Genomic DNA, 24976 nt, shown 5'->3' with positions numbered 1-24976 from the left:
TGCCAGCCCCTGTATGCCAGCTGTTGTACTGTACTACTGTACTTTTCAAGGTACCATACTATAAGATTAAAAATGTTTTCTTTATTTTTTGTGTCTGTTTGCTTTTTATGTATTATTTGTGTGAAAGCTATTACAGTACAGTGCTATATAGCTGATTCTGTTAGGTGGGTACCTAGGCTAACTTTGTTGGACTTACAAACAAATTGGACTTATGAACGCGCTCTCAGAATGGAACTCATTCCTATGGAGGGGATTTACTGTATTCAGTTGTCATCTTGAACAAACCATACCATTTGACACAGTTAATTGCTCCTTGGTGCTTGGACCAATCTCCTTCTTTGGTGCCTGGAACACCATTTTCTCTTGTTCCTCCTCATCCCTCCTCCACTTCCTGGCCAGTCTTTCTCTGGTGTCTTTACTTGATTTGAATTATCCCAACCTCTACAAGTTGAAGTGCCTAAGATTTAGCCCTCCTCATCTCTTTTCCCAACATACTCACAGTCTGATCTCAGCCAGTGCCATGGTTCTAAATTTCATCAAGAGGTTGACAAGATCTAGTCTTCTGTCTCCAGCTCTTACCTTTCTCCTGAATTCCAGATTCATATGTACCACTGCTTAATCAGTATTTCAACTTAGGTGTCTAATAGGCATCCCAAACATAATATGTCCAAAACTTAACTCTTGATTTCTCTCCTCTAAACATGCATCTATCACACCTTTCCTCATCTTAGCAAATGGCCTCTCATTTCTTCTAGACCTTAGAGTCATCTTGGACCCTTCTCCTTCTCATCTAATGCATTGGCAAATTTTGCTAGCTCTGCATTTGGAAAATATTCAGAATTTCACTACTGTCCATAACTCTTTCAATGCTACCAGTCTGATCTAAGCCACCATCATCTCTTGCTTGAGTTATTTCAATAGTCCCTTAACTGGTCTCTCTGTGAATGAGCTTCTTCCCCCACCCCTTTCCAAACCCTCAAAGTGGCCTTTTTTAAAAGCATAAACACTGATTATATGCCTCCGCTGCTCAAAACCCTCCAATACCTTCCCACTTCCTTCAGAATGCAACCCAAAGCCTTTACTGTGGCCTACAAAGCATTATGTCATCTGTCCCACCACTCCCTCCCTGAACTCGTCTTCTTCCACACTTCCCCTTGCTCAATCAGTGCCATACCTTGATACTTAATGTTCCTTCACCTGGCTTTTTCTCCTCTAGGCAGCCACAGGCACCCTCACTTCCTTCATCTCTCTTTTCAAATTCTATTTTATTAAAGAGGCCTTCTCTGACCACTTTATATAAATTAGCAACTTTTTCCCATTATTCTCATCCTGCCTATTGTTCTTCGTAGCACTTATCACCACTGGACAAATTATGTATTTGTTAATATGTTTTTACCTGTCTCCCCCAACTTGAATATAAGCTTCTTTAGAGAAGGCAATTTGTTTTATTTACTGCTGTATTCCCAGGACTTAGACCAGTGCTTAGCATATTGTAAGTGTTCAACTTATATTAAATGAATGAACAAATAATTGCTACCCATTAGATTGAAAGCTCCTGTGGCCAGAGACTAGCTCTTATGGATTATATAGTCCCATTAACACCTAGCTTAGTACCTTGCATAGTAAAAGTTCAAAATATTAATCAAATTGAATTGCATCTTATTTCTCACTGCTTCTCAAAGATGCTCTCTGTTCCTTTTTGGCAAGTTTTCGTACTTCCACCTGCTTCCTTCCTTCCTCTGCTGCAGCTCACTTCTGCTGGAAGCCTCAGTTCCTGCTATTTCTCTCTTTAACTTCCTCTTTTCCTGTCTATATTCTATTACAGCTTTGGTCTCTGGGCTTACAGGAAACTTCATACTACAGCTATCACCTCTTAGAGTCTACAAAGACTATCCCCTACAATACAGCAGCCTATACCACCACTTATTCTTTGCTTCATGGAAATTCGGCCTTGCTTTCCCAACAATACTGTAATGACACTATGGCAGAGATCATATCATACTCTCAAATCCTTGAGAACAGCTAGTACAAGGTTACATGTATGGTAAGTGATTAACAACTATATCAACTGATCCAGAATAGTACCTCCATTTTTTTTTTTTTTTCGGTACTTGGGCCTCTCACTGTTGTGGCCTCTCCCGTTGCAGAGCACAGGCTCCGGACACACAGGCTCAGCCGCCATGGCTCACGGGCCCAGCCGCTCTGTGGCATGTGGGATCTTCCCGGACCAGGGCACGAACCCGTGTCCCCTGCATCGGCAGGCAGACTCTCAACCATTGCACCACCAGGGAAGCCCAGTATCTCCATTTGCATACTAGACAGCATCTCTTGGGTAGCTAATAGGAATGTTATTCTGTCTGAAACAAAATTCCTGATTTTAGCACTCATACATATTCCTTTGCCATTCCCCCACCGACCTTTTACTGTCACCAGTAGGTATCCAGTTTTTTAAGCCCAAAGTCTAAGAGTCACTTTTTTTTTTTTTTTTTTTTTTTTTTGTGGTACGCGGGCCTCTCACTGTTGTGGCCTCTCCCGTTGCGGAGCACAGGCTCCGGACGCGCAGGTTCAGCGGCCATGGCTCACGGGCCCAGCCGCTCCACGGCATGTGGGATCCTCCCGGACCGGGGCACGAAGCCACGTCCCCTGCATTGGCAGGTGGACTCCCAACCACTGCGCCACTAGGGAAGCCCAAGTCACTTTTTTTAAAATTAGACTTTTATTCTGATTGTGGATTCACATGCAGTTTTAAGAAATGATACATGAAGATCCCGTGTACCCTTTACTCAGTTTCTTCCAGTGGTAACATCGTACAAAATTATAGTATACTCTGATGGTTCCTCAAATAATTAAACATAGAGTTACCGTATAACACAGCAATTCCACCTCTGAATATATATGTAAGAGAACTGAAAACATATGTCCACATAAACATGTGTACACGAATGTTTACAGCAGCATTATTCATAGTAGCCAAAAAGTAGAAAAAACCCAAATGCCCATCAGTGAGTGGATGGGTAAATAATATGTGTTATATCCATATAATGGAATATTAATCAGACCTAAAAAGGAATGAAGTACTGATACATGCTACAACTTGGATGAACCTTGAAAACAGTAAGTAAAGTGAAAAAAGTCAGACCCAAAAGGCCATATATCATGTTATTCCATTCATTTGAAAGTCCTGAATGGGAAAATCTACAGAGTGGTTCCTTAGGGCTGTGGTAGAATGAGCAAGAGGAGGAGATGGAGAAGATGAGGTAAGAGAGGTAACGGGTCCAGATGATGCAGGGCTTTTTAGGCTACTTTGAGACATGTTTTTCTCTGAGTGAGATTACAAGGCCTTGAGGGTTTTGAGCATAATCTGACTTTTAAAAGTCACTCTGGCTTATATATGGAGAATAAACCACAGGAGGAAAAGAGGGGAAGCAAGGTGGTTTGTGAAGAGACTATTTCAAAAATCAAAGCAAGTGATTATGGTGTTTTGGAGTAGGGATTAACTTTGTAGGTGGTATGAACTGATTGATCAGGACATGCTTTAAAGGTAGAACCAGAGGATTTGTTGGTGAAGTCAATGTAGAGTATAAGAGAAAGAGAAAAGCCAAGGACGACTCGAAGGTTTTGGGTCTGAACAACTGGACAGATGGAGTGGGCATTCACTGAGGTGGAGAAGAGTGTAAAAGGAGCAGGTTTTGACGAGCTACATGGGGAATTTGCTTTTGGACGCGTTCATGTTGAGATGTTGGATATATGGAGTATAATAGTCTGTGCTGGGGCTCTAATTTGCAAGTTGTCAATGTGTGGATTGCATTTAAAGCCCTTAGGTTGAATGACATCACTTAGGGCATTGGCCTAGAGAGTGAAAAGGTCCAAGACACTCCAAAGACACTCCAAAATGAAGAGGTTTGAAAGACGACAAGGAGACAAGAGTACTTAGAATAAAAAACTCACATTCCCTACCTTAATGGAGACCTGGCCCTTCTCCATGTCTGTAACCTCACTCTCCAGTCTGGTAGGATACTCAGTTTTTGAAGGACACCAAGCCCTTTCCTGTCTCATGGTCTTTGTCTTTGCTGTGCTTCCACCAGGCATGTTTCCACCCAGGCTCTAATTTTGGTCACCTGCTTCTCTTACAGCAACCTCGGCTAAATTGTAACCCTGAGTTTTATGTAAACAACCAAATTGAAAAGCCCCAAACTGGCACCGCATCCCTCACCTCCCTGCCCCCCGACACCAAGTTATGGCTTTTACTACAATCTGAAATTAGTTCACTTGTTTTTTGACAAAACTATTACTATAAACCAAATAAAAGATCAGTTATTCCTCCTTGTACTTAATTTTCTGGAGAGCAGGGGCCTCATTATCTTGTCCTTTGCCGCATCTCCAATACAAATGACATTGCCTCAGCAATCATTCTGAGTTTTCAGTATTTGTTAACGGAACGGATTGCGGGAAACCAACAAACTTGCAAACAAAAGGAATTTTGCCCGCCCATCCACCCCGTCCCAGAGTTGCCGGGAAGGAGGGAGGGAGGGAGGACCTCGCGCATGCTCCATTGTTTCCGGAGCGCTCGAGGCTGAACCCCGCCCCTTTCCTTTGGCTGGTTTAACCACTGCACATGCGCGATAAGGGTCTTGTCCGTTCGTTTGTCGGCGCTATCAATAAAGTTTTAGAGAGCGCTCACTTCTCTTTTCCTTGGCAAGATGGCGGAGTACGACTTGACTACTCGCATCGCGCACTTTTTGGATCGGCATCTAGTCTTTCCGCTGCTTGAGTTTCTCTCCGTAAAGGAGGTGAGTGGGTTTTTGAGCGCGAGAAAGGCGTGGGAGCGCGTGAGATGTGGGGCAAGGCCGAAAGGCGGTGGCGGTAGCCTTAGGCCTTACCCACGTGTGAGGCGGCCCTGAGTTTGGTCCCGAGTCGGGCAATAAGGATCTGCTGGTAGTTAAACGTCGTCCCTGTTGAATAGCACCGCGGAATTCGGCCGTGAGTAGGGGTGAGGTGACAGTATGAAACTCGGGGGGAGAAAGGGAGGGGGTCTCTGCTTCACTTCTTGAGGTGCCTGTGCCGAAGGGACTTCCGCGTCGTTCCTCTTGGAAGTTGACGATTGGCTGGCTTCTCTGTATAAATGCTTGAGCTTAACTTCAAGCTGGCTTCTAAAAGCAACTTGTACTGTTAGAGATTTAAATTTTTCTTTTGGGCACAGTAGGAAGGATGACCTTGGCTTTGTGCTTTTGCTTGCTGGATCGTTTTGGAATGATTTTCTTACACTTAAATATCTAGCCCCTTGGTTTCTGTAAAGTTGTGAGTTCTTTGCGAGGAGTTTAACTGGTGTTTCGGTAAATAGCCACTTCCTGGAAGCGTAGCATATTTTGTCCAGTGCGGAGGGGAACCCAAAAAATAATCCGACAGTAATTTTATCTTAAGAGTTGTTTTTCAGTGTATAGATGTACAGACTTCGAGTGATTTGAATTGGTTGTTAATGTTCATCGAGCTATTCCGGATATCTTGAAAAAGTATTTGGTCCTAGTACCTCATTTAAAAATATGTCTCAGTCCTAAAAGTTTGGAGATATTAGGCTTAGTTATACCGTAGTTTATTGGGAAATTGATATATTTTAATAGTTACAATAAAGTAATATTACTGTGATGAAGGAATTAGAATATTGGTCAGAAAAAATGCGTTCTATTTCTAGAAGCAGATTAAACCGCAAGTCTACTTAGGGCAAGTCTACTCTAGATTTGGGGAATAGATTTTGTGTGTTCCAACAGCAATAAAACAAAAAAGCCCTGCAAATAAACATTAAATTGTTCTGATAAGTTTTCAAATTTTCCCATGGTTCATTGGATAGGGATAACCCTCAAATTCATATGAGCCTTTTCTAAACACCTACACACAACTCTAAAGTTAATGATATTAGGGAACAGCAAAGTTTATTTTCAATAAATATTCAAGAATGCTTGCCATATAAAGCTTTATCTTGAAATGTTTTTGTCTTGATTTTTCTTTTATAGGATGTACTTAACCTGTATTGTAGAACTTGAATAAAACAGCCCAGTCTGCCTTCTGTTTCTTTTTTGGATAATTTAGGATAATTTACCGAAGATCAAGGAATAGAAAAATATCCTCTATGCTTCTAAAGTAGCCAAACTTCATATTTTTGTAATGTGTCTTTACACTTTTGTTTTTCAAGGCAGACAGATGAAAGGAAGGAATACATAAGTGTAAATTAGTTTTTCATAGGGCAAGACGAAAACTGTGAACGGCAGCTGAGAATCAGTGGAAAATAACTGCTCAAAACCTGTTTCCTTGGAGAGAATGTTGGTAAGATGGCTGTGATACACCAAGGGGAAGACAGATGCTGGAGTATTTATTTATCAATTACTAAGTATAGGACTACCATGGAACTGTGAGAAATCTAAGATAAAATCCAGACATCTCATCACTAAAAAAACGTATCCTTTGGTGGAGATAGAGGTCTGTAATTATAAGGCTAAGAGTAATAAATGTCGGAAGTAGTGGCAGAGTGCTATCAAAATTGAAGAGGTACAGAAAGGATTCTGAGGAAGGGAGGCTTGAAGTTGAGTTTTGAAGGCTAGATGGTTAGGATAGTCAATGATTATGACACATAAGGGTATCAATTGAATATATTTATAGTATCAATATGTTGGAAAATATAAACTCCATTGGGGCAGGAGCTTTATTTCCTTGCTGTGTTCTCAGCAGATAGAGTCTGGCATAAGGGCTTCTCATGATTATTTAATAAATGAGTGAATATATATTTGAACCTTAGTGTTCTTTATTCTCAAGTGAAGTGGAAGGCCAGATGGTGTTTGGCAGCCTGGGTACTGAATTGGGACCTGGATTAGGATCCTGGCTCTGTCACTTAATATCTTTGTGCACTTGAGAACAGTTTCTTTCCCATCTTAACTAAGCCTTTTCTCATGCATAAAATGTTGGTACTACCACCAGCCTCATAGGGTTGTTAGAAAAATTACATGAAATAGTACATATAAAGTATTTAGCCTTCTGGGACAGAGTAGGTACTCCTAAGTGTTTTCTATTAGGAGGCTAGGCCATCCTATATGAAAGGGAAGTGAGGCATTCAATTGGGTTTTTTTTTTTTTTTTTTTAAGTTTTGTTTGTTTTTGGCTGCATTGGGTCTTCGATGCTGTGTGCAGGCTTTTTCTCTAGTTGCGGTGAGCAAGGGCTACTCTTCTTTGCGGTGCGCTGGCTTCTCACTGCGGTGATTTCTCTTGTTGCGGACAACGGGCTCTAAGTGCGCAGGCTTCAGTAGTTTGCAGTACGCGGGCTCAGTAGTTGTGGCTCGTGGGCTCTAGAGCGTAGGCTCAGTAGTTGTGGTGCACGGCAGTTGCTCCACGGCATGTGCGATCATCCCGGACCAGGGATCGAACCCATGTCCCCTGCATTGGCAGGCGGATTCTCAACCACTGCGCCACCAGGGAAGTCCTCAGTTGGGGTTTTGAGGAGGGAGATAAAGACTGGAAATGGTGACTGAGGAAACTGACCAAAGACAAATGCAAGGATTGGTAAGTTTGGAGGGCCCAACTGAGATTGGAAATCACACATTTATAAGTGGTCATTCTTGGAGTGAGAGAAACGGTAGTTTATTTGAGTAGTATAGAAATGTGTGGAGGTAGGCTGGTGGTAAATAAATGCCATCTAGAGATTGATGAAAAGGATTGCTGATTAGAGAAAAGCACAGATGTGATTGAATAACATTATTGCCTAGTTCTGAAACATTTTATAGGTGACCTTAGCCATAACATAGAAAAGAGATAACATTTTTCCAGTGCTAGAGATAGACATTGAATTGTAGTTGGTTGGAGAAAATGAATGGAATAAATGTTAACCGCTAAAGAGAAGAGCTTTGAAATAACCAAAAACAATATCCAAACTAATATAGAAAGTGACAATCAAATAGGGTGATGTAAAATTTAGAAAGAACAGAGGGTATATTGAGGGTGATGAACCATTTTAGGGGTAATAATGGAAGAGGTGATGAATGTAAGTTAAAAGTCTTAGAGATGAGCTGATGAAAGTTGTTATGATTTGCGGGATAAAGGAATTTTAAGGCTTGAGTTTTTAAAGAATCATCAGTATGGATGTTGGATTTGTGGAGGATGATAGCAGGAGGAGGTGTCAAAAGAAGATTTTTAATCTATTAAAAAGTAGGAGTTGTTTTCAAGAGGTTGATAGACTGTGTTGGCAGACTATAACTTGTGAGCCAAATACAACCCTCTCTGCCTGTTTTGCATGATCTGAGCTAAAAAAAAATTTTAACAGGTGAACATTTGCAACCTTTCTCAATTATAGAACAGTAACTGTACACAGGTTAAGTGAAACGTTTCCTGCCCAAAAGGAATTCCATACTGTATTACAGAAAATTTTATAACATATTATATTTTTTATTTCAAAAAGAAAATTGTTGAAGCTTTTCTCTCTTATGGTACTTATATGTAGTGTCCTTGATTTTTGCTTTTTGGCTCACAAAATCTTACTATCTCTTCTTTACAGAATAAAGGTGCCTATGAGATAAAATTTAGAGAGGATGATATAAGCAGATATAGATTTAAGAAGAGGTTAGTGAGGTCTGATGGCAGAGGAGAAATGCTTTGGATCTGCAGTTGGGAGAAACATTACAAATTAAAAGCTATTGATGAAGTGGTGAGGAGAGGTGGCATGCCAGAAGAGGATGTTTTCACCTAAGATTAGGGTTTCTATGGGGCAAACTGAAAGGAAACTACTTTTTTTTTTTTTAAGTAAACTTTTTATCAAGTATAATATGTGAACAGAAAAGTGAGCTGGGCTTCCCTGGTGGCGCAGTGGTTGAGAGTCCGCCTGCCGATGCAGGGGACACGGGTTCGTGCCCCCGTCCGGGAGGATCCCACATGCCGCGGAGCGGCTGGGCCTGTGAGCCATGGCCGCTGAGCCTGCGCGTCCGGAGCCTGTGCTCCGCAACGGGAGAGGCCACGACAGTGAGAGGCCCGCGTACCGCAAAAAAAAAAAAAAAAAAAAAAAGGAAAAGTAAGCAAATATAAGTGCTTTTTTTCAACAAAGGAAACACATTTATGTGTGACAACCATCCAGATCAATAAATAAAACGTTGCAAATGTCCTAAATAACTGCAATTTATTTATCCAGTCTAACGTTGATAGGACTTGGCTGTTACAAATAGTTCTGCTGGTAACATTCTTCGTAATGTCCTTTGAATATACGTACCCATTTCTCTTGGGTACTTAGGACTAGAACTGCTGGGTTAAAGAATATTTTAACTTTAGAAGATAAAAACAGTTTTCCAAAGTGGTTGTAGTTCTGCCAGCAGAGAAAGTGTTCAGTTACTCTGCAACTATACCAACACTGGTATTGTCCAGTTTTTTTAGTTTTTAATGTGATTTTAATTTACATTTCCTTTATGACTGATGCGGTTGAGGACTTTTTCCAGTGTTTGTTGGCCATTTGGTTGTGCTCTTGTGGAGTGCCTATTAAAATCTTTTAGCCATGTTCAATTGGATTGTCTGTTTTTTCCTACTGTTTTGTAGGCGTTCTTTATGTAGTTTGGAAGATTCAGGTTTGATCTCATGGCTGTACCGTTTGACCTCCTTTATCTTTTCTTTTCACGGGTAGTAAAATGTTGCATAATCTTCCTTCCTTCATTTTTCTTTGCTTTACAAAATTAGATTTAGTACAAAAATCTTTTCTTTTGCTGAAACCTTATCTTGACTATTTGATTAACAATTGTTTTGAATTACGTTACTGTCTCTCTCCCTGAATGCTACTGTGTAGAATCCTTAACATATTGCTCAGTACACTTCATGTTTATGTGAGTTTGCTTATGTATCTATTTGGTTCCTGAACTGTGGGTTAAATTGCGTTTCTTGAACTCTTTGCAAAAGCTAAAACCTGATATGACAAGGTTGACTGAAAGAATGGGTGCCACTTTGTTTCAGGGGTGTGGATGGGAAGCATTATAAAGGATTTTAACTATTTAGTGGAAAAGTATGTGGGGGAAAAAGGAGAGGCCACCTCAACGAGAAATGGGTAGGCATCATGTGGATGTGAGAGAGACTAAGAAGGTAAAACATTTAAGAGTTGATTCTTAATTACCTGAATGTGGAGAGGAGTCAACAATACTATGTGCTTATCAGTGGAGTTGGTGTGGTTTATTTACTCACAGCCTTGTTATAGAGAGGCTAAAAGATGACTTGTAGGGACACATTAAAAAATCAGTATAAATCAGAAGTTGGTGGGAATGGCTTTGTGTTATGTAATTGCCTTTATTTTAAAGTTGCTAGGTAAACAAAATACTTCATGTCTCTGTAGGCTGATTGCTTGCCTTTCTTATAGGAGGGTGTATTAATAGTATATATTTTATTAAAGAAATAGTTCAGGACATATGTTTCCAGGTACACTATCTTAATATTAACCACTTTACTTGAGGGAACTTCAATTTATTCATTAGAAAGTAATTTTCTCTTGCAGATATATAATGAAAAAGAATTGTTACAAGGGAAGTTGGATCTTCTTAGTGATACCAACATGGTAGACTTTGCTATGGATGTATACAAAAACCTTTATTCTGATGATATTCCTCATGGTAAGTTTTGTCATTACATCTGAAGCTTGACTTGTGAACTGAGGGCATGTGTATTAAAAGTTTTGTGATTTATAAAAGTGCTTTAGCCAGAAGTCTTAATAATTATTTGAATGATTTAAAAGTTCTTTGGATGAAAGGTAATATGAAGGTTACAGGTCTTCTAAAGCAGTGGTCCCCACCCTTTTTGGCACCAGGGACCGGTTTTGTGGAGGACAGTTTTTCCATGGTCTGGGGGTGGCATGGGGATGGTTCAGGGGGCAGTGCGAGTGACGGGGAGCTGCAGATGAAGCTTTGCTCCCTTGCCCGCTGTTTCCCTCCTGCTGTGCGGCTGGATTCCTAACCAACTGGTCTGCAGCCTGCGTGTTGGGGACCCTATAAAAAGTGTGAAACTACTTTAAAACATGGTCATCAAATGTCTTCAGTTCATAGTATGCAGCATCAAAGTTGTGCTTATTAATCAGATTGTTTCCTTAGAATTATCTGGGAATTTTGCAGTTTTTTGACTTTTTCAGTTGGCATCTTGTGTGCCTTAGAGATTTCTTTTTTGTCTTGAAGCATCTGCGTTCTCAAAAGCATGGTCCCCAGAACCAGCATCCTCAGCTCAGCTGGGAGAACTTGTTAGAAATGCGAATTCTTGTGCCATACCTCAGATCTACTTAACCAGAAAATGTTGGCTGAAGACCAGCACTCAAATTAGGGAACTACTGTGGTATATTTTGAAATCCTTGTTTTCTGTAGTAATAGATGTTTTTAAAACAAACAAAAAACCCCACTATGCACGTAGTATTTTAAAAGATTATAAGAACTCAGTAGAGAAATACAGTTTACTTTGTTTAAATTGACATTTCTCAAAATTTGATCACAGATCCCGTCTGTGTTTGAGAAACACTCTCCTAGTATTAGTACTTTCTAATATATAATGTAGAAATTATTACATAAAACATAATCACTATTTTGACTTCTATTATAGTTCCCTGCAAGAACAGTAGCTCTTTAAATTTTAGTTTGTGGTAAAAAAGTAAACTATTTCTTAGTGAAACTTTAAAACATGCTAACGGGATAAATTATGTGCAAGTTTTCTCTGACTTCATGATGCGGTAAAAAGAAACTATAGAATTGGTTTTGAGAGATTACAGAACTAGATTTAAAGTGAAAAGAGAAATTATTGACTGGATTTAAATTCCATTCAACCTAGTTGAAAACCTGTAGTAATATGTAAACCCCTCTGAGCCTCTTCAGAAACTGTGGGATAATCTCCTGAAAGAATTCAATGAAAACAAATATAAAAACACTGAGAATGAAGTCTCTGAAATGTAGAGTTAAATAATTGTTTCCTCAACAGCTCCTTCTCCCAGGCTGTATCTGTATATTCCTCAGTTTCTTCTATGAGTAAGAAAAGAATTCACTCTTCCTTTATGTGCCTTTGCAGTGCTAGAAAGAAGAAATTGGATCTGGGGGAGTTACTGAGTTGGTGGCTCCTGGCACATGAATATATTGGGGATAAATATATGCACAATTTAGATAGATTGAAAAATTTCCAGAGACATCCTCATAGTGAGCAATATAGTTTAACATTATAGTACTCCTTTGCATTTTTAATTAGCTTTGAGAGAAAAAAGAACCACCGTTGTTGCACAACTGAAACAGCTTCAGGCAGAAACTGAACCTATTGTGAAGATGTTTGAAGATCCAGAAACTACAAGGCAAATGCAGTCAACCAGGTAACCTCCTTTTTTTAAAAATTATTTTATTGAAGTATAGTTGATTTACAGTGTTGTATTAATTTCTGCTGTACAGCAAAGTGATTGTTATACATATACATACATATTGTTTTTTGTATTCTTTTCCATATGGTTTATCACAGGATATTGAAAATAGTTCCTTGTGCTATACACTAGGTCCTTGTTGGTTATCCATTCTGTATATAATCGTTTGCATCTGCTAATCCCAAACTCCCAATCCATCCCTCCACCACCCCCTCCCCCTTGGCAGCCTCAAGTCTGTTGTTCTCTATGTCTGTTGTTCTCTGTGTCTGTGAGTCTGTTTCTGTTTTGTAGTTCATTTGTGTCATATTTTAGATTCCACATGTAAGTGATATCATATGGTATTTGTCTTTCTCTTTCTGACTTACTTCACTTAGTATGATAATCTTTAGGTCTGTCTGTGTTGCTGCAAATGGCATTATTTCTTTCTTTTTTATGGCTCAGCAGTATTCCATTGTTTATATGTACCACATCTTCTTTATCCATTCATCTGTTGTTGGACATTTAGGTTGTTTCCATGTCTCGGCTATTGTGAATAGTGCTGCTGTGAACATAGGGGTTCATGTATCTTTTTGAATTATAGTTTTGTCCAGTTATATGCCCAGGAGTGGGATTGCTGGATCATATGGTAACTCTATTTTTAGTTTTTTAAGGAACCTCCATACTGTTTTCTGCAGTGGCTGTATCAATTTACATTCCCACCAACAGTGTAGGGGGGGTTCCTTTTCTCCACACCCTCTCCAGCATTTGTTTGTAGACATTTAATGATGGCCATTCTGACTGGTGTGAGGTGGTACCTCACTGTAGTTTTGATTTGCATTTCCCTAATGATTAGCAATGTTGAGCATCTTTTCATGTGCCTGTTGGCTATCTGTATGCCTTCTTTGGAGAAATGTTTATTTAGGTCTTCTGCCCATTTCTCGATTGGGTTGTTCTTTTGTTGTTGAGTTGTATGAGCTGTTTGTTGTGTTTTTGTTTGTTTGTTTTTGCCGCAGCATGCGGGATCTTAGTTCCCTGACCAGGGATTGAGCCCTTGCCCTTGCAGTGGAAGCGTAGAGTCCTAACCACTGGACTGCCAGGGAATTCCCTGTATGAGCTGTTTGTGTGTTCTGGAAATTAAGCCTTTGTTGGTTGCATCATTTGCAAGTACTTTCTCCCAGTCAGTAGGTTGTCTTTTCGTTTTGTTTATGGTTTCTTTTGCTGTACAAAAACTTGTAAGTTTGACTAGGTCCCATTTGTTTATTTTTGCTTTTATTTCTGTTGCCTTCAGGTAACCTCTCCTTAATTTGAATTCTAAAAATTCTGTTTTCTGGATTAATACAAATGTTAATTCATACTTTAGTAACCCAGTCTAAAAGTTCACAGTTTAAGAGATCGCTTTATCTGGTTTTTTTCATTTATCTTTATTGTGTAGGGACGAGGAAGTCCTTAATTATAAATGTTAATAACTAAATTTTTTTAGAACTTCTTCGCCAGTTAATCCAAATCTGATTATGCTGAGCAGCTCCACCCTCCTCCCCCCTTCCCAGGGGACATTTAGAATGTCTGGAGACATTTTTGGTTGTCACAGCTGGAGAGGTACTACCAGCATCTAAAGAGGAGAGGCCAGGGATGCTGCTATACATCCTACAGTGCATCAGGCATTACCCTCACTTCCCCCAAAAGAATTACCCAACTCAAAATGTCATTAGTGCTGAGGCTGAGAAACTGTGCCTGGGCAATACCTAGGGTACATGGGTTGCTCAATGTATGGGAAAACTGAGCTCACTTTATCACTTTACTACGTTGTCTCATATCCTTCCATGCTCAGCCCAAGGAGGGTAGTATAGAGCTGATATGGTTATATTTTATTTCTGATTTCCTCTTAGCTAGAAATAGACTTATTGTTTAGTTTACAAAGAAAGCATGTTACCCTACTCTGACTTCACTAATTGAAGCCCTTTGGGTCATTAAAAATGTTTAAAAATAGTCTTCTACTAAAATTGAATATTGCCATTGTGGTAAATCTTTTCTATCAATATATTCGCCTGAGGAATTGTTTAGGATTTTACCATGTTGCACCTTGAGTTCTTAGGATATGTCATCAAACCAAATTTTTAGAGCGATTGGCTCTAAGTTTTCATTTGTGATTTGAGAAAGTGTTACCAGGTATGTTTTAGAAAAGCAGCAAATACTATACAATTACTATACCTTACTATAATGTGCCGTGTTACATAGTATGTATATATATACAGAGATAACTATATCTTACAAAGCTATTATATATATGTATTTTCATATATATGTATATGGCTTGTGTATAGCTATCTCTGTGTGTCTGTGTATACTAGTATACACTTAGAATATCATGAGTAATTGTAGCCCTTCAAGTCACATGTAAGAGCCCACAAAGGGATGGCTGAAATAATCCAGATGTTAGGGTACAGCAGAAAATTTAGGATTTTAATTCTAAGTTTAGTCCAGTCACTTAAATACTGGGAAGTAATTGGATTAAGGTATGAATAAGATGAATATAGATTTGTTCACTAAATATTAGAAAAAGATAACTCCTTTTAGCTTAATAGGCAGTAAATTGGAGATAAATGAAAGGATGGAATTGGGGTTAAAAACTTGTAATCTAATTAAATTTATAACCTATTCATTTTCAAAGTAATAACCTTTCCCTGCCGATTCCCCATTTTAAAATTTTATTGAATATGTAGTTTTGTACTTCTCATACTTTCCCAGAAATACCGTATCAGCCAGAGGACAGTGATTATATACCTGCGGTATAAGGCATATAACACAAAGTTATTCATTATGATCTACAGCAAGTGTTAAGTGGCTTTTTTTGAGATCTCTTTATGCTAAAATTTCATGCATGTTTTTATTTAGTATTATAATATGTTCATGTTAATTTTAGTGGTAACATATCCCCTCCCCATTAAACCTTCAAGTAAAATTATGCTCCCAAAAGACATGCCACGGTATTCATTGTTACAATGAGCATAAGAAAATGGTTTCATTTTTGCAAATGCCCAGAAGGCAGGCAACTCTGCCACCTGTCACTTGTTCCTTGGTGTCTTTGTCATCAATTTGTCTTTTACAAGGCTGCCAACATCTCAAGTTATGCAAAGCTAATTTTAAAAATGTTACATTGGGTTATTTGACACTTTGGTATGAATAATAATCATATAGAGTATGTAACATAGATAGCATGTGAGTTAGGTATGATTTATTAGTCTTGTAAATTTGCCAAATCACTATCCTTATGAGAAATACTAACATTGTGGAGGGGGACAAAATTTATATACAGGATTAATTCCTGCTTGTACATTATTTCCATCTCTGTCCTATTTTAAGAATATATTACCGGGCTTCCCTGGTGGCGCAGTGGTTGAGAGTCCGCCTGCCGATGCAGGGGATGCGGGTTCGTGCCCCGATCTGGGAAGATCCCACATGCCGCGCAGCGGCTGGACCCGTGAGCCATGGCCGCTGAGCCTGCGCGTCCGGAGCCTGTGCTCTGCAACAGGAGAGGCCACAACAGTGAGAGGCCCGTGTATCACAAAAAACAAACAAACAAACAAAAGAATATATTACCTATTAGAAAAGTATCCTCAAGAGAACAAATTCCATTCTCAGTAGGTTAACACCTAAGTAGACCTCACTGACCTCACTATAAGAATAGTCAGAATGTTCTGGTTTTATTACCTAAAAAACTTAGATCATGTGGTGAATCAGAACACATGATTTTCAGTTAGGGCTAAAGAAATCTGAAAGTGAAATTTTAAGTTTGCAGTTCTCCTTGAGTTCCTATTCCTTATGTTCAAAACATGTAATGTTCTGTTTATTCTGGAAGTCTTGTTTTATTTTTAGTGTTTAAGTATTAAGATAATTAAATTGGCTTTATGTGAGTAATAAGATAGAAGTTGGATAGGCTTCTTTTGTTTTCTGTGGCCTATAAATTACAATAATTTTTGTTTTTTTATTATTAAGGGATGGTCGGATGCTGTTTGACTACCTCGCAGACAAGCATGGTGTAAGTGGTCTTTTAAAAAATTGTTTAGTTGTCATGTTTTAATAAGGCTAATTAAAGAATAGTGCTGTATAGATAGATTCATGGCTTGACAAGAGTATAATTTCCAGATTAAGTTATTAGACATAATACCTGGTATGTTTTTGAAACTTCAGTTTTTAAAAATTGGTCTTGATTGGAAAATAATATCCTTATACTTACCTTTTTAGATAACAGAAATTCTCAAACTGTTTGTTCCAGAATGATCATGTAATAGTTAGCATTTTATATTTCTGATGGATAAACAAGTGGGTAAAAACAGAATTTGAATTAGAATACCTTGAGCAATAGCATTAAGCTGCCTTGTGGAATACAGTAGCCCTTGACATTACCAAGACCTTCATAAACCCCCATATAAAGGAATGTTGTTATAGGCTTTCCTTGTCATCTCCCAGTCTTCTTCCCCTTGCGTTAACTCAAAGTGTGAGGCTATGTATATAATCAGTTTTTTAACTTGCATTCAAGTTTTATCATTCATTTAACAATTATTGTAACAAGAGACATGCTGACCACTGCAAAATTACTCTTTTTGGTTTCCATATAGAATGTTTGGTGTATTTGTTAATGTTCTGGTTCAGAGTCCTTCTCTTGATTTTTTGTCTTTCACTTTGCATCATTAACTGTAAAAGTTGGTGTAATTTGGGGACCTGTTTTTTCAGAGAACTGAAGTTTACTATACACATTATTTGTACAGAATCACAAAATCCTTACAGGTATGCATATGCTTGGTAGTTGTCTAAGCTCATTCACCAGCTAAGGGACTCACACATCAAACCTTCAGCTGTAATTCAAGTTTGTATCACAACAAAGTAGGTATTGTTACAGTTCAGAACTATGAATGTTAAATCCAACAATTCCTAGTATGTATTTTAACGGTCATGTGCTTTTCTGATTTTGGGGGGCAGGGGGAGGGTAGTAACTTTTGAAAGAATTGATATCTGGGGATATTTGAAAGAGTAAATGGTTTGAATTTTAAAACTCAAAATTAAAAAATAGAATTTAAGCTTTTTTCCTTTTTTTAGTTTAGGCAGGAATATTTAGATACACTCTACAGGTATGCAAAATTCCAATATGAATGTGGAAATTACTCTGGAGCAGCAGAATATCTTTACTTCTTTAGAGTATTGGTAAGTAATTTTTTTTTCTTTTTCTTCTCTTTTGTAGGTTGCCTTGGTTCCTTAAAACATGTCTGTAGATTTGATCTGTCCATTAAGTTTTCAACAGTTATTGGCAAAAGGAGAAAAAAATAAACTTTCAACAAAACCGAATAGAAATAGGAAACCTTATTTCAGGGCCTCAAAATTTGGAGGGAGATTTAACTTGTCCTTGAAATCCAAAAGTAGGAACCACTAATTTTTCATTTTATATATAATTGTATGATTTTAGCATTAGTAGAATTCTATCATGTAGTGAATTTGTTATAGTATTACTGTACAGCACAGTGAGTGGCACATTGTGGGTGCTTAATATTTACTGAATAAATCTATTATTCCTAATTTTAATTCAATATTTTATGCTGCATATATTCCTTGAATTTGTTCTAAACAGCTGTGGAATTCTAATGATATCTGAGAAGATTTTATGCTTTAATAGTAACTTTTTTCTGTTTACTTCTGCCCTCAGGTATTAGACTACAAAGCTCAATTTCTTTTCATTATGTAGGGAGTAGATGGGTTTAAATAGTGCTGCTAGAAAAAATCCCTAACGTTTTTTTCTTCATTTGTCTACTTGACAAGTTTCCTAGATTCATTGTGTTTGTTAGGGAAGGAGAGTTGCATGAAGCCAAAGGAAAAATCAGGATTTCACATTGACGGATTTCTTTCTTATTCTGCCTTCTGTTTAGGTAATTATATTAATAAATGCCTTCTAAAGTTACCAAAATTCTCTTGTTTTAACTAGCGTCTCATTTGAGAAATTATAATTTGTTACTTTGGATTAGTAAGCAAGTACCTACATCTCTGATATCTCTAGTTAACCCTAGAAGTTGGGAAATGACCTCTTTAAGACAAGGACTTTTTGTCTTCCAACTTTGGAAGAGTCCGTTCTTTCTGTCTCTATTCTCTGGTGCCTTTTTTCTTTTAGCCCCGCAAGTCACAAAGAAAAGACTCAATGGCTGCTATCTTTGGTTGTTTTCTAGGAAATTAAATTTTCCTTTTTTGCAAGTGAGGAAAGAGTTCAGTATTATTAAATCGAATAAATCCTACAGTTAAAAAAAGTGCTTAGACAGCTTCATCTTTTAAAGTACCATCCTTCCTTCAAAGAAATAAAGATTTCAGTTTATTTCCAAGTTTGATTTGAAAAAAAAATTATCCCATTTGTAAATGAATTCTTAACTTACAGTTTAGCTGTGGTTAGCTTACAAGTGCATTGAAGGTAATGGGTGATGCTAAATTTGTAGCAGCTTATCAGAAAATTCCATCAGTTTTACTTTGAATATTATGAAGGATTTAGGAGAGCAAAAGTTGATTACTTTGGAAATGTAAACAGCTTAGACGAGGATTGTAAAATCAGAAGCCTGATATGATTACAGGTACATGAAAAGAGTTGGTTATTCATATCATTTGTTAATGCTGGGAGTGAATTTTGAGAATGAAGATTTAGTGTCATGTTAGAGTTCTAGCACAGTAAATTTATTGTTGCTGGTCAGTGAGTGAATGTGCCATTTTGCTAAGACATGGAAACTTAAGGTAACTGCTGGAAATCCAGATATTGAAACTCTTCTAGCATATCCACCCTTGAAAGCAGATTGGTATGAAGAGCCAACTGTAATGACATGGACTTGAGCCAGAGTAGTATGCATGAATCTTTTGGGGATTAAAAAACTTGCTACACTGCTGCAAAAAGCTTTTATCCTAACACATGTAACATATTTTAGTTTTAATAGTATTATTATGTTTATGTAGTATGGTTTCATAACTAGTCTGAAAATTTCTGCATATGATACGTATATACTTAAAAGTTTGCAGTTTTTATATTTACTTTTGTAAAATACGAAGATCTAATTAGTTTCCTGTCTTAAAAAATTCTGGGTTGATCTTAAGCTTTTACATTGCCTAGCAGATCTTATGATGGAACTCAAATGATGTTTAAGTGATTGAATACCATGGTCTGGATACAGAATTAATGTTTTACGTTAAGAGCAGTCAAAATATAGTGATTGGATAGTGTTCAGAAATTAGGTGCAGTTCATTTTAGTTTTTGTCCCATCTTGTGCCACAGAACAATTGAGTTATATGGGAGTTGGTTACTTCATGTTGGCATATTGATAAAGGCTAACTAAGCTAAGTTTAAAAATGGATTATTTACTTTTTCTTTTGATTAAGATAGACACCACTAAAAAATCTATGTATTTGAAATCTTGTTAATAGCAAAGATAAAAATCCTGTTTTGGATTTGGGATAAATAATGTCAATGTTTTTGCTTATTAGTTATTTAATTTTACTTTTTTGCAAATGGCCTGTTTTCATTTCTTTTCTGGTGGTTGACTATTCTTTTAAATCTGTGGTTAGGGAAACATAAGCTATGAAAGAACCATTGTAACTATGATCTGAGATTAGAATTTGACTCTCTGAGTGACCTGTTGTAGGTTAGTGTTGTATAAATTAAAGCTGTATGACCCTAGAATCTACTTTTATTTTTAAAAGACTTCATGGCTTTTAGAATACACCAAGTGCTTAAATGCACCCTATTTGATTGTGAAGCTTCTTTGAATCATGCTCTAAGAAATGCGTTAATTTGAATTGAAATGGTGGAGCAGATTTGTTAGGAATTTTTGAACATTTTTGTTTTAAAAGTTATTAATTTATAACTATTTTAATTAATAACTGTATTGTAATTATTTTGTTAAAATTTGCCCTCACTGTGGCCTTTGGTCTGGCTCCAAAATATAACCCCTCTCCTCATCCAGCAGCTATTTGAAATAAAAGTGATTTTAAGATGCTAGGACTGTTGGTGATCATATTTGTGTGTGTGTGTTTCACTCAGAATTTAAAATTTATCTACTGTAAGTACTTGCCATTCAATTTAAAGGTACTTTTCCTTGACTCAAGAAAGCTTGAGTAATGATGATTTGGTGAAGTTTTAGGCTCTTGACTGAAGATTTGGATCTGATGTACTCTGATAATGTCACTGTAAAAGACATCTATTTCATATGGATTCTCAGATATATTTTTATCCCACTTTAACATCTAAAATTAGGATGTGTCCTGAATTAACCTAAAATAATATACCATAAAATTGATGACATCTTAGATTCAATGAAATATTAGTACTTAGATTTCTTTGTAAGGATCAAACATTTTATCCTTTGTAATTTGAACAATAATTTTATAGATTTTTATATAAGGTTTTTTTGATTTCAATGAGTTTTGACAAATGCACATACCTATGCAACTACCACCAAATCAAGATAAAGAATATTTCTGTTACCCCAGAAAGACCCCTTGTTCCCCTTTGCAATCATACCTCATCTCTGGTTCATCCATTGGTCTGCTTTCCATCCCTGTAGATTAGTTTTGTCTGTTGTAGAATTTCATGTAAGTGGAATGATATATGTAAGCTTGTGTCTGGCTTATTTTGACTAGAAGTTTTTTGCGATTCATTTATATTATTGTATGTATCAGAAGTTTGATTCTTTCCATTGCTGACTAGTATTCCATTCTATGAATATACTGCAGTTTATTCATCTGTTGATAAACATTTGGATTACTTCTGGGTTTTGTCTATTTCAAATAAAGACATGAATATTCATATACAAGTTTCTTGTGGACATACATTGTAATAATAATAAGAACCAGTGACTTCATGGTTATGTTACAAATTTTAATTTGCAAATTTAGTCTCTACTATTTACCTGTTCTTAGAGTTTGCTAAAGTGTTTTCCTGTACGTTTGAATTAGTTACATCAAAGGAAGAATTTCAGTATAGGCAGAGTCTGACTTAGGTATGGTTTTGATCCTCATAGTTTAGGCAACCTATAATACTCTGATATAATCATTTCTATTCTCATTATCATTGAGGTAATGACTCGCATTTCCCAAGTTTTTATTATGTGTCAGATGATGTTGTAATCTTTTTACATGTATTATGTGATTTAAGTCATACAACAACTGAAGTGGCTTCTGTTACTATCCCCATTTTATAGATGAGGAAGCTAAAGCACAGATGGTTCAGCTCCTTATAGTAAGTGGTAGAGCCAGAATTATTGGTGGTTGGATTTCCAGTCCTGCCCATATGATTTTATTTAACTTGTAATTATAATATATACCAGTAGTACTTTACAATTATTAGTACCATGTAAGTGCTTCAGTGAAAAATTCAAAATTTCAGCTTGGGGTATAGAAATGTTTTCTCCCTCCAGTACCCTCACTTGCTTTTGCTGCTTTAGCACAGTTCAGAGTCATTATATCCACTTTCTTTGCCTTGTTTTGAGAGTCCTGCTTTACTTGTTTTTGTTATTAGCCTAGTCTTTATAGGTGTTTGGGTTTATGACCCACTTGCATCAATGGCAAGAAGAGACAGAGTGACCCTCATTCCTCCTTTTTTGTAGGGTTAAAACTGCAGTATGGAATTTTATAGCTTTTAATGATTAGAAGTATAATTTTCAACAAATTATGCTCTCCGTGCGTCAGTTCCCCTCTTTAAAATAGGGATAAAAATTACTATTTACCTTCCAGGGTTTTAGGGTTATATAAGAAAATGAACTTCTGTTTCTCAGTACATATTCCTTTGATAATTATTAATGTTATTAACCAGTAGACCTGCTTTTTTTTCTCTCTATGACCTCTTCCATTTATATCATAATTTGGAAGTTTTTTTGTTCTGGAAATAACTTTTCTAAATTGTAGATGAGACTCAAGTCTTGATTTTCACATCTTCACTCCAGGAATTTTTAGCAACAAATTGTCTCTGAATCTAACTTTGTTTGCAAAGTTTTGAGTCCCTAAAGTTTGATTAATTGTGTATAAATGATCTGAAATGGGTTACACTAAAACACTGGTGCTGTATCCTAGTTTTAAGTTATTTATCTTCTGATCTAGACTGACTATCAAAGACCTGAGTATTTTTAGTAAATTAAGTTAAATGAAATCTATTTGAATCAGCTTAACTAGTGTGATCCAAATAAGGGCTTATATAACTGGAGTTTGGGGAAGAGTGCTATAGATCTTTTAGTAGGCCCGAGGGATATGTAGGGTATAAAATATACATTATCTTATTTTCCTCCAGAGTATTCAGAATATAATTATGATTGCTTAAACAGGTTCCAGCAACAGATAGAAATGCTTTGAGTTCACTCTGGGGAAAACTGGCCTCTGAAATCTTAATGCAGAATTGGGATGCAGCCATGGAAGACCTTACACGGCTAAAAGAGACCATAGATAATAATGTGAGTTACACTTTTTCAGGGTGATTTTCTGAAATTTCTATGTATCCTTCATACTTTCTGATAAGGAAAACACTGTACTTTAGAAAGGAAGGAGGAAAGGGAGGGAGACGAAACTAAAATGTTGACCTGATACAAAAATCACAGTGGGTTTTAGTGGGTTGATTAGTTTTACTGAATCTCCTTGAAGGAAGCTGTCAAACTTTTTTTGGCTCTTAGAGAAAATAACTCAGTTTTCATTTTTGTTAGAGCTGTGGTGCCTCTTTGATCTGTTCCAGTGGAAATGACGTAATACTCTTAGTGCCACCCGTTATTGAAAGTCTAATGCAGAAGATGACAGTTTTCATCTACTGTTAATGTCTAATAAAGCTTATTATGAAGTGTTTAATTTAGTCCTTGCTTATAAAATGTTTTCTGAAATAAGTATAACTTAGAGCCTCTGTAAAAATGGCTTAGTGGACGTTGTTGAATCTGTCTCTGAGAACAGGGAAATTTTGAATGTCAAGGGTCATGCAGAGAGTAGAGTGGTCTGGGGGATTGGACTTTGATCATAATGATCACCGTGCATGCTTTAGAAGGTTCTCATTTATAATAAAATTCTGAGATCAGCCATGTTTATTCCCTTTCATCTTTCTCATATATTAAAATTTCCTATTTTAATCCTTTAGTCTGTGAGTTCTCCACTTCAGTCTCTTCAGCAGCGAACATGGCTCATTCATTGGTCTCTGTTTGTTTTCTTCAATCACCCTAAAGGGCGCGATAACATTATTGATCTCTTCCTTTACCAGCCACAGTAAGTTATTTCACTGTATAGTTTTGACTTTAATTATATGAAATCAAATAGAATTTTTAAAATTTAAAATGTACTTCTCTCTAACATTTGAATTTGTTGTCACATTTTTTCCCCTCTTCATGTGGTAGATTTGCTTGTTAATTGAAAAAAGCTTACATGTAACTCTTAAGTAAATTATTTGATAAAAGTATACTCTTAAGACCTTTAAAGTGCTATTTAAATTTGGTCCCTGGGCCAGCAGCATCAGTATCATGCAGAGTCTCAGGCCTTATCCTAGAAGAACTAAATCAGAATCTTCAACGTAAGAAGAACCCAGGTAATTCATGTATACGTTAAAGCTTTAGAATTAAGGCTCTAGGCCATATTATTTGGAAGGAAGATATACATTCCAAGAGAATCCCTTTTATATCATCTTTGTTCCATCATCCAGCTTTTGGTGATAAGAAATTCACTGCTTTATGAACTAGACTGTTCTACTGTTAGCTAGAAATCATTTTTAAAAATTTATTCTTCCATTTGAGGTCAATGCCTCTGAATATTCTATTATTTCTTATTTGGTTGGAGCAACAGAAAACTAGACTGCTTTATGAAAATACTTCAGATACTTGAAAATAATTTTCCTTATTTTTCTTTCCTTCAGGCTAAATATCTCTAGTTTTATTAGGTAATATAGTTTGTCACATTCTTTAGTATTTTGGCTGCTATTCTTAGGTAACCACCAGTTTATCCACAGCTTTTTAAAAATCTGGATCTTTAAAATTGAAAGCTTATTCTAAGATTGTTATCTAAGCTTTATAGATTACAGTGGCAATATTAGCTCCTATGACCAGTACATATACTTATATTAATTTAGCCCAAGATTGCATTCTTGGTATGACTTATTGACTGCATTGTTGATTAAGTCTCACATAACACTTTGAGCCATATTTTTGTTATTTTTAACTCAATTTAAGATGGAGATCCTAATACATTTCAGTTGATTTCTGCTTATTGTCTGTCAAATTAAGATTTTAACATTTTTTTCTAAAATTCATATTTAATTTACAGAAGTATAGTTTCGGAATAGATGGTGTAATACCCATCTAATAGAAAATCAATGAACATTGAACAGTGTTGTTTTTTTTTTTTGGCTACATGGGCCTCTCACTGTTGTGGCCTCTCCCGTTGCGGAGCACAGGCTCCAGACGTTCAGGCTCAATGGCCATGGCTCACGGGCCTAGCCGCTCCGTGGCATGCAGGATCCTCCCTGACTGGGACACGAACCCGTGTCCCCTGCATCGGTAGGCGGACTCTCAACCACTGTGCCACCAGGGAAGCCCTGAACAGTGTATTTTTAAATTTTTTTGTAATTTTTTAAGTCTTGAAAATAAGG

At 36.9% G+C, this 24976-nt stretch overlaps 1 protein-coding gene across 1 annotated transcript in view; it reads left to right on the top strand.

Moving 5' to 3' along the window:
• The first annotated feature begins 4683 nt into the window (after window positions 1-4683).
• Window positions 4684-24976, top strand: part of EIF3E (eukaryotic translation initiation factor 3 subunit E) — a 50364-nt gene continuing 30071 nt past the window's right edge. The window contains exons 1-7 of the mRNA XM_081258305.1: window positions 4684-4790; window positions 10498-10612; window positions 12216-12333; window positions 16351-16393; window positions 17452-17556; window positions 22689-22814; window positions 23480-23604. Of these exons, the coding sequence (XP_081114431.1) occupies window positions 4701-4790; window positions 10498-10612; window positions 12216-12333; window positions 16351-16393; window positions 17452-17556; window positions 22689-22814; window positions 23480-23604 (722 nt within the window). The 5' untranslated portion in view covers window positions 4684-4700. The remainder of the gene's footprint in view (window positions 4791-10497; window positions 10613-12215; window positions 12334-16350; window positions 16394-17451; window positions 17557-22688; window positions 22815-23479; window positions 23605-24976) is intronic.

The sequence above is a fragment of the Mesoplodon bidens genome (genome assembly GCF_964165515.1).
Source record: "Mesoplodon bidens genome assembly, chromosome: 16".
Classification (NCBI taxonomy): Eukaryota; Metazoa; Chordata; class Mammalia; order Artiodactyla; family Ziphiidae; genus Mesoplodon; species Mesoplodon bidens.
This window is presented reverse-complemented; position numbering and strand designations above follow the sequence as displayed.